The 15545-nt window shown below is 46.8% G+C and overlaps 1 protein-coding gene across 7 annotated transcripts in view; it reads right to left on the bottom strand.

Moving 5' to 3' along the window:
• Positions 1-15545, bottom strand: part of STAU1 (staufen double-stranded RNA binding protein 1) — a 43731-nt gene that overhangs the window by 1104 nt on the left and 27082 nt on the right. For 2 of the 7 annotated variants that reach the window (XM_084777188.1, XM_084777184.1), the window contains 9 exons: positions 14251-14416; positions 11228-11326; positions 5984-6214; positions 4704-4847; positions 3885-4031; positions 2512-2587; positions 2020-2339; positions 1399-1521; positions 857-942 (listed from right to left, as the gene is read on the bottom strand). In XM_084777188.1, coding sequence (XP_084633314.1) covers positions 857-942; positions 1399-1521; positions 2020-2339; positions 2512-2587; positions 3885-4031; positions 4704-4847; positions 5984-6214; positions 11228-11326; positions 14251-14416 — 1392 coding nt within the window. Of the gene's footprint in view, positions 1-841; positions 943-1398; positions 1522-2019; positions 2340-2511; positions 2588-3884; positions 4032-4703; positions 4848-5983; positions 6215-11227; positions 11327-14250; positions 14417-15545 lie in introns of all 7 variants that reach the window. The other 5 variants (XM_084777189.1, XM_084777190.1, XM_084777185.1 and 2 more) reach the window with 5 other exon arrangements.

The following is a 15545-nucleotide window of genomic DNA, read 5'->3' as shown; positions in this document are numbered from 1 at the left end:
GAAGAAATGACAATGGCAGGAATACTGAAAAGCGAACATCCAAAATGCAACTTACAAATGAAGGGCTCCCATTTATGATAATAGTCATCCTAGGAAATACTGGCAGAAGCTGGAAAGAGGTCCTGAGTTCAATGTCTCACAATTATCTGTAATGGGATCTTACTGTATTCATAAAGACAGCACATTTTACATATATGTACAAGAAAGAAAATATTAGTAACTAGAGAAATAAGGGAGGGAAGTGTGCATGTATTCTGTGTCTGAGGAAGAAAATGACAGCCTGCTGGGAGACATGCCCAAGGGCCTAGCAGTACCAAAAATGGTTCTTCCAGAGAACTTGGGTTTATTTCCTAGCACCAGAACACTCTTTTCTGGTTCTACAAGCACTGCACACACATGGTACATAGGCATACAAAAATGAGTATTAAGGCATATAAGTAAGATGTGACCCTAGGAGAAGGAACAGAAGAGAGCAGGCAGAATGGGTACTGAGTTACTTGTGCCACCATGTCCCATTATAATCATGTAATAACTGAGGGCTGAAAAGACTTCCAGGGGGCCTGCAACTCAATTCCCAACACCCACATGGCAGTTCATAACTGTAACTCCATGATCTGACGCTCTTCACACTGACATACTTGCAGGCACAACACCAATTTATGAGCATTAAGTAAATTGTTCAAGTAGGACTCTTCCTTGAGAACATGTGGCCCTTTAAAGGAAAAGGCCAAACTGTTGCTAGGGTGAATGCTTCCCCAGAGTCAGCCAAAAGTGGATGAAGAGGTGGCACCTTGTGCACACACTCACTCACTAACACTGCCTTCTTTGGATACCCACTCACCACACAAACACTCACGCTGACACTGGTCCATTTCCTGTTCTTGGCATCTCTGTACTCTGTTGGTCCAACTCAGACAGCAGCTTTAAAATGTTGAGTGCAGCCTAGAAGGGTGGAAGGAATAGTCAAACTACAGGGAACAGACTACAGTAATGTGAAAGGGACACCACAAATGGGTGGTGAGACCAGGCTTTTCTGTGTAGCCCTGGCTCTCCTGGAACTCTGTAGGCCTCAGAGGTCCACCTGCCTCTGCCTCCTCGGTGCTGCGATTAAAAGGTGTGTATCACCACCACCCAGCACAACTATGTAAAATTTTGGTTCTTCCCAATAAGATGTTTGAAAAAAAAAAATGTTTGAATCCTGCTCAACAAAATCTCTCTAAATTGGACGAGTGCCATTATGTTCATTAAGTGACCACCAAAGTTCGTGTGTGCCGACTCCTTTGAACACTGCCAGAATGTCACAAGGTTACAGCAGAACCATGTCTCTCTTCCTGGGGCCACTAATAAACCGGTCAGCAGAATGCGCCAGCTCCTCCCTGCACCCTTGGGGCCACATACCATATCATGACAGGACTCTACATCCTTGCCTATGCCATGGCTGACAAGAGGCGGGTGCGAGGAACAGTTGATAAGAGAAACACACTCGTTCTTGTTGTTCTTCGGGAAGTCTTTGTATTCAACCTACAGGAAAACAACACATCTCTGCTGTTTCCCCAGCCCAGAAGCCTGCTCTCTCCTAATCTAGTGGCTTAGGTTTTAAGTGCTGCTTTCTAAGGCAAGTAGTGTCTCCTCTCCCTATAGGCGTGTCCTATTTCTCACTCTGCCACACTCACCTTCTAGAGCAAGGGGCTAGGAACATGGTAGATGTATGTGGACATCCAAGAACAACTTGCTGGAGTTGGTTCTTTCCCCAACAATACAAAACTCAAGGTTGTTGAGTTTTATGTGATAGGCCAGTTTGTTGCACTAGAGCTGTCCCTCTAACTCTTTCTCCTGCACAGAACCACACTATACATCCAAACTCTTAGACAAATCACACCCTTTCTTGTTTCTGTAATACTGGGGACAGAACTCAGGGTCTTGCACGTACTATACAAGCAACTCTGTGCAGGAAGAACCTGACTTAGAAACTATGAAGGTCATCCTGAGGACCAGAGATGAGCACACAAAAGCAGTTACCTGGAATCCCTGGGCTCTGGAAAGGTAGTAGAGTTGCTCAGAGGGTCTTGTGCGAGGTCCATGGGGTACGTGGCCTGAAGAGATGTTACTCTTTAAAATGGTCTCGGCTGTGGGCGAGGTGCCCCCGTACAACAACTCGCGGGCTATCATGGCAGTTACCGTGGCCTTGGCAGGATTTGGAGCTGCCCTGTTGAAATCTTTGGTGTGGTGTCCTTGACTAACCCCGACAGCCTGGGCAACCTCTGGCACCATGGGGAGGATTCCAGCTGGCAGCTGCTGATGGCTAAGATAAGGCATCCTGAACTCGTCCTCCTTATTACCTGAGGAGGAACACATAGGTCACTGTAGCCACCCTCACCACCCAAGAAGCTACAATGCCTCTCTTCCTACCAAGCTCTAGGAAGGCAGCGGCTACCAATGCTTTGAACTATCACACAAGAACCATGCAAACCCAGACCACATTGAATCAATTGACAAGAGGGCCACACTTACTAGTTCCATTTTCATCCCCAGGGCTAGGTTCAAAAAACGTTACTTTCCTTCCGTCTCCTGGTTTCTTTACTGGGGTCTTAAAGAAAGAAAAATGGCAGTGAGCATGGACAAGCACTGAGATCTGTCATTAACCCCCACTACACAAGCTCTTATGCCTGGCCATGACATCATTTACACAGATCATGAATGCAGAGCAGGCTCTGTGTGGAGGACCAGAAACACTCTGCCAGGAGAAGATGCTGACTTGAAAGTGGTCGGCCCAGGAAGAGTCACAGCTGGTGCTTAGCAGATATACATATTACCATCCAGACACAGAATTTCCAAAAAGGACACGGAGACATCTGATGAGTACTCTACATGGTTCTGGAATGGGAAATCTGAAAGCCAAATCCATGTATATACAAATTCCACAGGCAAATGTCTGTGTCTAACTACCCAGGTAGTGGGAGCTGTTTGTTTCTTCTTTTTCTTTCATTCTCTCCCTCCCTCCCCCCCCCCTTCTCTCTCTCTCTCTCTCTCTAGAGAGATGACTCAGAGGTTAAGAGCACTGATTGCTGTTACAAAGGTCCTGAGTTCAATTCCCAACAACCACATGGTAGCTCATAACCATCTATCATGAGATCTGGTGCCCTCTTCTAGCTGGTGGGTGTATGTGCAGGCAGACCATTGTACACATAAAACAAACAAACAAAAGGCTGTTCTGGACTTGCTTTGTAGACCAGGTTGGCCTCGAACTCAGAGATCCACCTGCCTCTGCCTCCCGAGTGTTGGGATTAGAGGTGTGGGTCATCACACCCAGCAGGAAGCTTAGTCATAAAGCAAGCTGCCAGAGCTCAAGAGGTACTCAATCCTACTTTAGTCTACCCCAACAGGACAATGGCTGGAGCCAGCAATGGTGGCTGATGTTCTCCTGAAGTCCTGCTAGCAGAGGTAGTTGACAATATGGAATAATATTCATATGAGAATTCCCAATCTGAACTATAGATTTGGCCTATTTAACCATGCTATCTTGTCCCAGAAAAACCAAAGCCAGATCCATAGGAGCAAAAAAAAATACTAGGTTCTACAAGACCTGCTTTTAGCACAGATGACAGTCATATTTGTTCATTCCCCTCCCAACTATTCATCAGAAGGAGACAATAGAACCTCCTCCAGAAATGCATATCCAGCCCACAGGTAACACTGAAAAGGAGACTTAACCGAACCACTCCTGGGACACGGTGAACTGGACAGGAAACTCTCTCCTGCAAACACTAATCTCAATTGGACGGACCCCAGGGGCAGGCTGCTTACTGCAGGGAAGATGAAGCCTTGCCCCAGGCTTGCCCATGCAGGGAGCTAGGCCACCTGGCAGTGAGAGTCCCAGCAGTCACCTTCTCTTCTGACTTGAGTGCTGGCTTGGCAGGCTGTGCCTGGGGGACTTTGAACCCCAGGATCTCCAACATGTTCTCAGCAGCATTGCGCTTGGCCACCTTCTTATTGGTACCCGCTCCTTCTGCAGTGTGATTACCAACCTTTACCTGCATAAAACACCAAGAAAAGACCTAAAACTCGACAGGAACTAATGTGCTGTCTTTGTTAAGCTGTTAAATGGGATGACTTTGTTAAGCTGGATTGTAGTAAGTTTTTGTATAGTCTGGCCAGATGTGGTGGTGTACAGAAGCAGGCTGTCAGTTTGAGGCCAGTCTGGTCTACAAAGTGAGTCCAGGACAGCCAAGGCTACAGAGAGAAATCCTATCTAAAAAAAAAAAAGAAAAAAGAAAAAAAAAGTGTGGGCCAGGTATTTGTTTAGATCTGGCTGTTGCACAAGTTACAGCACACTTTGTTAAAGCTGTTCCTGACCACAAGTATCTGGATGCTAAAACCAAAATCTCTGTGCCAAAACACTGAATGAGTAACAGGAAACCTTCCTTGGCCTGTGCAGACTGGCCTAGATCAGCCACTTCAGGCAAACTGCTTTTGGTCCAACTTCCTTCTACAAAATGGATCCTCATTTTCTTGTCTTTGTTTCTGTGTTTGGTTTTTGAGACAGAATCTCACTATGTAGAGCAAGCTGGCCTTGAACTCAAGAGATCTACCTGCCTTTTGCCTCTGTCTCCAGAGTGCTGAAATTAAATGCACATACCACCAAGCTGATCCATCGGGGACTGTTGTGGTCAGGGAAGGGCTCCCTACAGCCACAACCAACTCACCTGCATCACAAACTCCCTGCGACGTGGAAGGCCTCGTTCTGTAAGGAGCATGTACTCCGGTTCCTTCTCCTTTTTTGCCTGTTGGATCTGTGCCAGTCTGCTAATAGGATTCATCCCCTGGCCATAATCTGGTGCTGCCTGTAACTGAAAAGCAAACAATGCAGAGGCAGTGTGCTGTTACTCAGGCAGGAACCAGCCAATCCAAAGTCAGCAGATGACAGGAATCACGGAAGCTGATCCACATGGCTGGGGACACTAACATACTGGGAATGCCATATAACAAGCTGTGGGACCACACTAGGCAAGAATGACAGGGTGGATGGAATCAGGGCCATCACCTGCAGTTAGCTGAATCCACAAAGGGATCCATGGCCCAGCTTTCTCAATTGCTAAAACCCAGGAACTACTTGCAGCTTTTGTAAAGCCCTCAATCTGAAGACGCACCTCACTGGTAGAGGGCTTGGCCAGCACACCTGAGGCCCTCAGTCAATCCTCAACATTGCAAAACCAAAACAATATTACAAATTATAAAGTCTCCCACTGAGGCCCTGGAAAGGAGGCTCACAAGTCTCTGGGCACACTAGGGTTCTTCCCTCATAGCACTTGTCAAACATTAATGGAAATGATTTTTCAGGACAACAAAAGAGTGGATGGCCTTCCTGATGCTGAAAAAGGGCCAATTTGTTTTGAATAAAGATTTATTTTATCTTATGTATATGAGTGTTTTGTCTGCATGTATTACCACATGTGTGCCTGGTCCTCGTGGACGTAAGAAGAAAGGGTCAGATCCCCCAGAACTGCAGTTACAGATAGTTGTAAGCCCCATGTGGTGCCCAGCATTGAACCTACATCCTCTGCTACAGCACCCCCGACTTCTAATGCTACCCCATCTCTCTAGCCCTCATGGGTCAGTGTTTTCACCATCCAAAAGGCTTTTGAAACAGTCTCTGTGGACCCTGAGACCTTCAGCCCTGTGGTGCCACTTCCACCTTGAACCCTGAACTACAGGTAGCTCAAGATAGCCCCACCCATTCCACACAGAGACCAACAGGCTGTGATGTCCACCCCTAGAGGAATCTGACACCTAGATGTGTTCCTCAACCCACTCAGTGTCCTCATCTTTACACAACCTGTGGCTCGTGTGGTATCTGTAAAGCATCCACTGTATCCATGTGTGATACTGGGCAGCAACCAGGTCAGTACCCCTACCACTGCAACAGGCAGTCCCTGTCACACAGCTCTTACATTGCCTGTGGATACTCAGGGGAAGGTCCTCTCACCTTGCATGTGGGTTGACTTTTCTTCTTGATTCTGGGCTTTACTCGTTCCACAGCAGGCAGAGGTGGCAGCCTCCTCAGCTGTTCCAGCACAGCCCTTGCTGCATTCTTCTTGGAGATCTTTTTGCTTTTCCCTTCTCCTTCCCCTATAAACTCCCCGACTGAAACCCTGGTCACAAAGTTCTTCATGTGGGGTGGGCCACTCTCCCTGGCCACCTGTGTCAGAGGGAAAGACTGAGTGAAAGTGTGACAGACACTTGTTAAAAGTGGTAGGGAACACTGCTTGGCACACTAGCTTCAAAGAAGTGCAAGTGGAGAGGGCCTTTAAGGACCTCATGTGAACACAGGTGCAGATATCAAAGGAGAGAGGAAAGGACAGGTAGAGCAGCGGCTTGGAAAATGAGACAACTGTCACTGTGACTTTTACCCCCACAGATGACACTGGTCATCCTCATCGACTGCCAGACCCTGGGAACAAGGATACACCTTGGGATTCTTCCCCAAAGGTCCTACATCCCAAGAGGAGAAAGGCTCCCTGCAAAGAACATATCAATTATAGAGCCCTAAACCAATGCACAACCCCCATGACAGACAGGGGTGTTGCACAATGCTCTGAGAAGGACCCTATCAGAAGATACACATCCTGAATCTACTCCCTTAGAACAAGAGCCACAAGACAAACTTGCAAACACACCAAGCTCATAAAAACAAAGGCTGCGAAAAGTCCACAAGGATAGTGGAGAGAATGCAGGCAGAAGATACCTAAGAGAGCACATTACAGCAGTGTTCAGCTTCCTATATCAACATGGCTAAAAGTCTTTGCAATCGGACATTAGCTCTAAAGACAGGAATCTGGACATCACATCTACCACATGGTCAAGTGGTCACAGTGGAGGCTAACACTGAGATGTCCTGTGCTCTCCCAGAGAGAAAAAAATCAGATATCGGCACCAGTGGACAAAGGACACTTACTATCCTGCTTTAAGCTGTTATATCAAATTTGACGTTTTTTAACAAGTTGAAAAAAATGTTCAGAAAACAAAGTGTGTCAAAGAAACAGCTATTGAGGTGAAAGGAGCCCAGAAGTGCTCACATTTAGCCGTGCAGGCATCCTTCCTAGGACAGTATGGTCCACAGATCAAATAAAAATGCAGTTGGCTCACTATGACCTCACAGCCCACCTGGCCTCTCAGCAATAATGCTACCACCTACTTACACCCAGGCTCCACCAAACTAAATCTTGGGTATGACTTAGGCTTTCTTGGTGTAAACATGTTGGCACCAGCAAGCACTGCCCTCCTGTTAAACACCTAACTCAGATTCCTAAGTGACAGACCACACATAAAACTGGGCCAGGCGTAGTGACGCACACCTTTAATCCCAACACTCTCAGGGCAGAGGCAGGTGGATCACTGTGAGTTTGAGGCCAGCCTGGTCTACAAAGCAAGTCTAGGACAGCCAAGGCTACACAGAGAAACCCTGTCTTCAAAAACAAAAACAAAACCTGGCTGGAATACTGTTTAATGTGCCAGATTAACGGCCACATGCAAGAGAAAAGGCAGGACCTGCTCAATCTAACAACAGATGTGGCCATCAACCCTTCTGACTTGACTGTTACTCAGCAGGAATACTCAAATCGATACCATCTACGGATGAACCACAATAGTTCCATCACTACTCTCCGAGCTCTTTTGAATGCAAATGTCCCCGCAGTCCCCAGTTGGTGGCGCACTCTGGGGAGGTCAAGGTAGATAGATTACTGTGGACAGCACTGAGGATGTAGAGCCTCATCCTATTGCAGTTCACACTGTTGAAGATCTGAACTCGCAGCATGCTGCCTTTCAGCCATGTGGACTCTTACTGCTCTGGAAGCATAAGCACAAAGTCACTCTCCCATCTCTTCAGTTGCCTTAGGCAGTGTTTTACTGCAGCAAAAGAAATGTATCATGGGGGGGGGGGCAGTGAGGATGGGGGGCACACTGACGATTCCTCAGATGGCTGCTTGAGAAGTCTCAGGAGCGCTACCTATTCCTAAACGTAGGTGTGGAAGTGGAAGATAGAGGGAGCCAATCTAGTCCCCAGAAGCCACAACCACAAGCCTCTAAAAAGCTCTGACACTCAGGCAGGGCAGCTGACAAACTTAATAGGATTGGAGGACTGGTCCTGAGCAGGGATTTGGGGAGCCAGACATTCCCTCTTAATCTAGGTCACGCTCCCTCGGTCTCTAGAGCTGTCTCCTCACGCCGTACTACCCTTCAGAAAGGATGCTTTCTTCCTCCTCTAAGAGACGCAAGACTGGGATGCAGCTCTCACCTAGCTTCACCCACCAGCTAGCCCTGTCATCTATGTAATGTCCCCTTTCCATCCCAGTCAGCTATATGGTGCCTCCCCGCAAGAGAAGACCAGCTACACGACCAGGAGACTCTGATTCCTAAAGCAAGAAACAAGGACAAAACTAGTCTGGGAGGCAAGCGCACAGTTCTCTACCCCACCTTGGCCAGAGTCACCCCCGACCAGGCTGTGGGTGAAGGGTAAATGGGTGACTCTGGCAAGAAAAAGTATGCATTTTCTGAAGTAAAATGAGAGGAATCACTATAAATGCAGAAGTAAAATATTCTACAAGATAACAGCAACAAAAACAAAGCCAGAGCCTGAAGAGATGGCTCAGTGGGTAAAGGGCCTGGTACCCTGAGTCTGACCAGGATCCATGGAGAAAAGCGTGGTGTGGTGTCATGCTTGTAGTCTCAGTAATTGGGAGGTAAAGGCAGGATCACTGGGGCTCACCAGCCATCATCCTAGCTAATAGTTTTAGTGATTAAAAAATAAGATGCGGCCGGGCGTGGTGGCGCACGCCTTTAATCCCAGCACTCAGGAGGCAGAGGCAGGCAAATCGCTGTGAGTTCAAGGCCAGCCTGGTCTACAAAGTGTGAGTCAACTGCAAGCCAAGACACAGAGAAACCTTGTCTCAAAACAAACAAAAAACCACCTTTAAAAAAAAAAACAACAACAACAACAACAAAGTTTGAGTTTTAGGGGGCTGGCAAAACATCTCAGTGGTCAAAGGCTCTTGCTACCTGTCAGGTCCCAAAATCTGTTGTTAGTCAAAAGCTAACATTCCTCAGAATCTTGTGAAGCCAGTTCCCTCTACTAAAAGCAGCCTCATCAATGACAGAAGAAACAAATGGCTATCAGTGTTGACTATTAGCATTCCAAAGCACTCGCTAGCCTCCAGGCGCCCTCAGTAGCTCAGGTACCTGTTACACATCTCAAAGTCCATGGCTCTTGTCAGATCTTCTCACCCCACCCTAAGCTTCTCCAGCTAATGGGCTTCCCTCCTTGCCTTTGGCTGTATAACCCTCCTATTTCAGCTAAGCCCTCTCTTAGGCCTTACTCTCTTTGTCCTCCCTCTATCTTCTCTCTCCTTTCCAAGGCAGGTCTAGTCTGCTAGCCATGTTCACTTTACTATTCTCTCTGCTCTGATGCCTCTGGTGGTTCTCTTATCTACAATAGAACCCTTCTACCAGGCATCAGTGGTGCACGCCTTTAGCCCCAGGACTAGTGAGGCAGAGGCAGGGTTCAAGGCCCACCAGAGCTACAAAGCAAGTTCCAGGACAGCTAGGGCTACACTGAGAAACTGTCATAAAAAATCAAAACCAACCAACAACAAAAAACCTTCCTTTTAACCATACCTTGGAGCGGTTATGTTGTCAGTTTACACACTACCAAGTTCAAGTCCTAGGATCTATGTGGTAAGTAAGAACCAATTTCTACAAGTAGTCATGATATCCACAGGCATGAACACATGCATACATAAACACATAAAAAAGAACAACAAAATGGACTGCTCCTGTGGTTGAAAACAATACATATGCAAACATACACATGAATACTTATACACACACAAATATGCACACACCCCCTGTACATACACACAAACAAAAAAATTTTCAGAAAAATACAAATAACGTTTCAGAGCTGGGTGATAAGCTCAGTTGGTAGAATGCTTGTAAGCATAAGACCCTGTGTTCCATCCTTAGTACTACATAGAGCACTCTGTGATCCCAGGGTTAAGAGTAGAAGCAGGAGAAAAAGGAGTTCAAGACTATGCTTGGCTACGTAGGAAATCTGAGGCCTAGACTAGAGACCCTGTGTTCCAAACAAAAACAAAACAAAACAAAAACCTACAAACAAAAAAAACACTACCACAAAAATCAGTCACCAGGCATGAAATTGAAAAGAAAAGTCACACGCCTTTAATCCCAGCACTCGGGAGGCAGAGGCAGGCGGATCGCTATGAGTTCGAGGCCAGCCTGGTCTACAAAGTGAGATCAGGATGGCCAAGGCTACACAGAGAAACCCTGTCTCGAAAAAAAAAGAAAAAAAGAAAAAAAACACACACACAAAAAAAAAAAAAAGAAAAAGAAAAAGAAAAAAGAAAAGAAAAGAAAAATCTAAGCCAGATGGTGGTGACAAACACCACCAGCACTCTGGAGGCAGAGGCAGGCACATCTGTGAGTTCAAGACCAGCCTGGGAACTGGTGGACAGTAGAAGGTACGGCTGACTTGGAGGAAAAGGATAGTCCTTTAAGGGGTACATCTTGGCCCCGGCCCTTTCCTGTTAATCCCCTCTGCTTCCCAAGTTATACCATAAGTGGTTTCCTCTGCAACTTCCTGCTCTGGCAAAGCCACCCCTCTCACAGAGACCTCTGAAACTCTGAGTGATAACCTCCCCATCTCCAGTCTGTTCCTATTGGGTAGTTGTTAGGGTTTTTTGATTGTTTGGTTTGAGACAGGGTTTCTCTGTGTAGCCTTGGCTGTCCTGGACTCGCTTTATAGGCCAGTCTGGCCTTTAACTCACAGAGATCCACCTGCCTCTGCCTCCCTGAGTGCTGGAATTATAGCCATGCACCACTGTGCCTGACTCCTATTGGGTATTTGTCACATAGCAAGTCTGACAGACCCCACACCTAAAGAGAGACATATCTGGGAGGTGAAGCTGTTTTCCAAAGCAGTGGTGGTAGGGTCAGGACCTGTGTGCTGTGGTGCAGGTGTCAAGGCAAGCATGGTACAGTTCACTTCCCTAGGATCTACAGGGTGAGGACCTTCAGGAGGAAACACTAACTACTGCTCTCCTGAGCAGAAGGTCATCTTATGAATACTGCTCCAGTATTTTAGGGGGAAGTTGATCCCATAATGAATCCTAACAAGATTTGGTAAGGCAACGTTGTGCATGTGAAATAGGCTTACCTCGAAATTCACAGGCAAATTCCGCTTCAGCGCGATCTCGAACACTTGGCTTATTTCTGATTTATTGAGGTTTTCTTCCTCTGATTCTCTTCCATTCATCTACAGAAGAGTAATTGTTAAGAGTCAACTTTCAGTCAAATCAGCAACAGTTGGAAGGCACTGAACCTTGACTCCACAGATTTAACAACGAAGAGAGACCAAGGCCACAGAATATTGAATCTTTTTGGGGCGGTGAGGTTTCAAGACAGAGTTTTTCTGTGTAGCCTTGGCTGTCCTGGACTTGCTTTGTAGACCAGGCTGGCATAGAACTCACAGTGATCCGCCTGCCTCTGCCTCCCGAGTGCTGGGATTAAAGGCGTGTGTCACCTTGTCCCATATAGTACCAAATCTTAAGCCTCATGTCCAACACTATCAGCCTGCAGCTAGTAAAGCCACTGTAACAAGCCATGGCGGCACACCTTCAGGTGCAGTGAGCCTGGCTGTGCTGCGGAAGGCACCAGTGTGAAAGGAGAGCAAGCACAGCTAAGTCTGTCAGCCAGGCAGTTGGAGCCAAGTCGCTCTGCAACTGGTACACAGGCATACTACAGTGGCCCTGGAAACCATGTGTGTAAAGAATGCAGGGGAACACAATGTCCAACAGCCCTGCCTCACACAGGCAAACAGCCAAGGCACAAACCAATAAAGTCTCCTCAACCAGGGCAGAGTCCACCTTGGTACCAAGGTTCATCAGTCCTCCTGCCAGGAGGGATCCAGAGGAGCCCAGGGGAGCTCTCTGCACTTGTAACATGGACTCTACAGAGTTCGGCAGACTCAGGAGAGGTTAGGCCAGCAGCATCAGCAGTTCAGGCCTCGACAGAACTTTTGGCTTCATACCACTTCTTTTGCCAAATTTGTCAATTTCTGTTTCCAGGATTAGCCCTAACAGGAACCCTGGCTGAACTTGCTAATTGGCCATAGCAGGACTAGCCAGGCTTTGCCATGTGGGTCACTCATCAAGTGGACCCACCCACAGGGCAGTAAGCAAGTGAGCCATAAAAGTCAAATAAGACACCAGAAACAAAGCTCCTGGGTACAAATCCATGGACACAAATCCAGGCCAACTCGCAAATAAAAAAATCTGTCTACTCCAGATCCACATGCAATTCTTTCTTCCCCTCCTCAGTAACAGTGTGCTTCCTTCACCCACATCATGTGCCCAGTGCTCTGATGCTTCTTACTCCTCAACAGGAAGAGCCCTGACCTTCCCCACATGGGCTTGCCACACTGTTCAAGCTGGACTCAGACTCTGGGACTCAAGGGGATACTTTGGCCTCGGCCTCCTTAAGCATCAGGAGTAGAGGGCACAACATCTCCTGGTTCTTATGCCTACTTTTTATAGAATAGTTCTTTTTGGGTTTCGAGACAGGGTTTCTCTGTGTAGATGTGGCTGTCTTGGACTCACTTTGGAGACTAGGCTGGCCTTGAACTCATAGTGATCTGCCTGCCTCTGCCTCCCGAATGCTGGGATTAAAGGCGTGCACCACCATGCCCAGCTTATAAACTAGTTTTTATGGTCTTTGTTTTGTTTTGTTGTTTTGTTTTGTTTTTGAGACTGGGTTTCTCTGTGTAGCTCTGACTGTCCTGGACTCTCTTTGTAGACCAGTGTGGACTTGAACTCATAGAGATCCACCTGCCTCTGCCTCCCAAGTGCTGGGATTAAAGGCATGTGCCACCATGCCCAGCATAAGCTAGTTTTTAAAGCTGTCTTCCTACAAAGTGCTTTAGAAAGCTGAAGATCTAAAAGTTTGGTTTGAAATTTGACTGTTTGAGGGAGCCAGAGCACCTGTGTCATCCTCAGATGCCATCTATCCTTGAGACAGTCTCTTACTGGCATGGAGCTGGTCAAACAGCTACTGACAGACAGCTTAAGACTTACTCTTCAGTCACAAAAAAAAACAAAAAAAAATTAAGATGCCTTCCCTACCATAGTAGTTTCAAACCACAGCCCAGGGCCAACAGTATAGGTCAATGTTTGATTTCATTCATCTTCAGCAACAAGAAAAACAAAAGGTCCCAACACTTTGACACTCTTCTGTTCTAGCAGTGGGCCACATTGCAACTGTCCTAGAGTTCACTGGATTATACGTGTATGAAAGCTAAGACGGTTAGTTTATCTTTAATAAAAACAACATAAAAGGTGAGCCTCCTTATCTCCTTTGGCCCTGAGCCTGCCTAACCTATAAAACATGACAGATGCCAGCTGTGATTTCTGGGATTCAGCTTTAAGAACTAGCTTCCAGTTCCTATCAAGGAGGCTCACTCATGAGCCGCAGTTACCAAACTTTGAGGAAGTGCCAACAGTCCTTGAGGAAATTAGACAGAAACCAAGGTGCCCTGCCAGAAGGAGCCCTCCCAAGCTCCCTGATAAGCTTCCTCTGTCAAAACTATGTAGAACAGTTGAATTCTCACACGTAGCCCTGCTCAAGCTGCAGATCTCTGAGCAAAATACATGTACCATGTTCTGAGATAATGTCCTAGCAAAAGACAGAAAGCATTTCTACAGAAAATGATGGTGGGCCAAAGGTCAGACATTCTCTAACTTAGCACCACAAATCTGTGCGTTCTAGCTGAGTGTGGTAGTCCACAGCTTTGATTTTAGCACTCAGGAGGCAGAAGCAGGCAGAGCTCTGTGAGTTCAAGGCCAGTTTGGTCTACATTTCGAGTTCCAGACCAGCCAGAGCTACACAGGAAAACAAAACAAACAAAAACCCAAACACCAATCAACAGCTCCAACAACATGGGTGTCAGCACTGAGGATCTGCCGCTCACAACTCAAATGAGTCCCAGCCTTCCCAATACACATGTATATGTCACTCTCGTGCCAGAGTGAAAAGAGAGGCCACTCAGCTTTCCTGCAAAGACACTGAGGGGCGACATTCTCCAGGCCACAGAATCTTGATGGCTATCACCCAGTAACTAAAGACAGCAACAGCAACAGCCTGGAAGTGAGTGAGTGGGGTGTGTCCCAGGCCTCATCCACCTACCTCCAGCCTCTCTGGTGGTGGCTCATTCTGAAGAGTCCTCAGTGCTCTGACAGAGGCATCATGTTTCACAGCTTGTCTCGTCTTTCCTTTCCCATTAAACTGCTGTCCTCCCACAGAAAGCTCAACTTGGTAGAGTAACGGTGGAACTGGAAATGGGTAAAAGTACCTACAAATACAAGGGTGGCATTTCAGTCTCCATTTGGTAAGTCACCCATACTTTCTTCAGCAGATCCCATGTGTCTTATACTGTGGCCTTGTCACTGTGTTCACAGCTAGAAACGTGACCCCTGGTCAGCCCTATAGAGGCTGCCTCAAAGCTTACACTGACCTATAGCTGCTGCACAGTAGGAACAAGCAGTTTATGAGTCATGCATCAAAGTTCGTAGCTGACAAATGGTATGTATGTGACTCTCCATGCTAGGCGATACTGACAGTACCCAAAATGGTACTGTCTGACTGTAGGTGGTCAGACTAGGTGCTGACTGAAACAAACAGCTCACTTTACTTTCTCAAGCCTTCAATTTGCACTTGCATATCTCCCAAAGAGCCTGAGAATTTTAAGGGTGAAGTCTTTTGGAAAAATCATACACAGGATAGCTTCAGGCTGGACCCTGACTAAGCATGGTTCTAAGTTGTATGGCAAAGAGCCAAGCCCTCTACCATTGGCTGTCCATCCAGAAACCCAAGAACCCACATAGTGTACAGAGTCACAGGAAAAACCTCATTTCTGAAATCTCAGCAGCACCAAGTCCAAAAGAGTCTGATTCCTTCTACTTCAAAACCTGTATTTTTGAGGCTTTGCCCTTCCACATCTCATCAGAGAGATGAAAATAAAGCATCTACTTTCATCACTGATCTATTTACTAATGTCTCACTCCTGACAGCAAAGATTTGAACACACGATAGGATTTCATGTAACCCACGCGGGCCTGGCTGCTATGCTCTATGGAGCAGACGATCTTTCTGCTATACCTCCTGAGCACTGGGGATTATGGGCATTCTGCAACCACATTAGGTTTTGACACTTCCGAGTATTACTTAGTATTTTACAAAGTACAAAAGTCAGAAAACTGAGCAGAAAGCCTCACATGCTCAGAAGCTTGTGCTGCAGGGTCCCAAGAAGCAAAGGAAGCAATGTAGCCAAATGGTGGGCAGCTGCTTGGGCCCTCTGCAAAGGTAGTAGCTTAAATAGTTCCTAGACAGTACCAAAGGCACACCTGAACTCCAGGGATGGGCCTAAGTCACCCAAACTATTACATCACAGTTCATAGACATCACTGTAGGTAAAAGCCCAG

Source organism: Acomys minous (assembly GCF_964271855.1).
Source record: "Acomys minous genome assembly, chromosome: 3".
Lineage (NCBI taxonomy): Eukaryota > Metazoa > Chordata > Mammalia > Rodentia > Muridae > Acomys > Acomys minous.
Note: the sequence above shows the minus strand (reverse complement) of the source record. Positions and strands in the feature narration are given on the sequence as shown.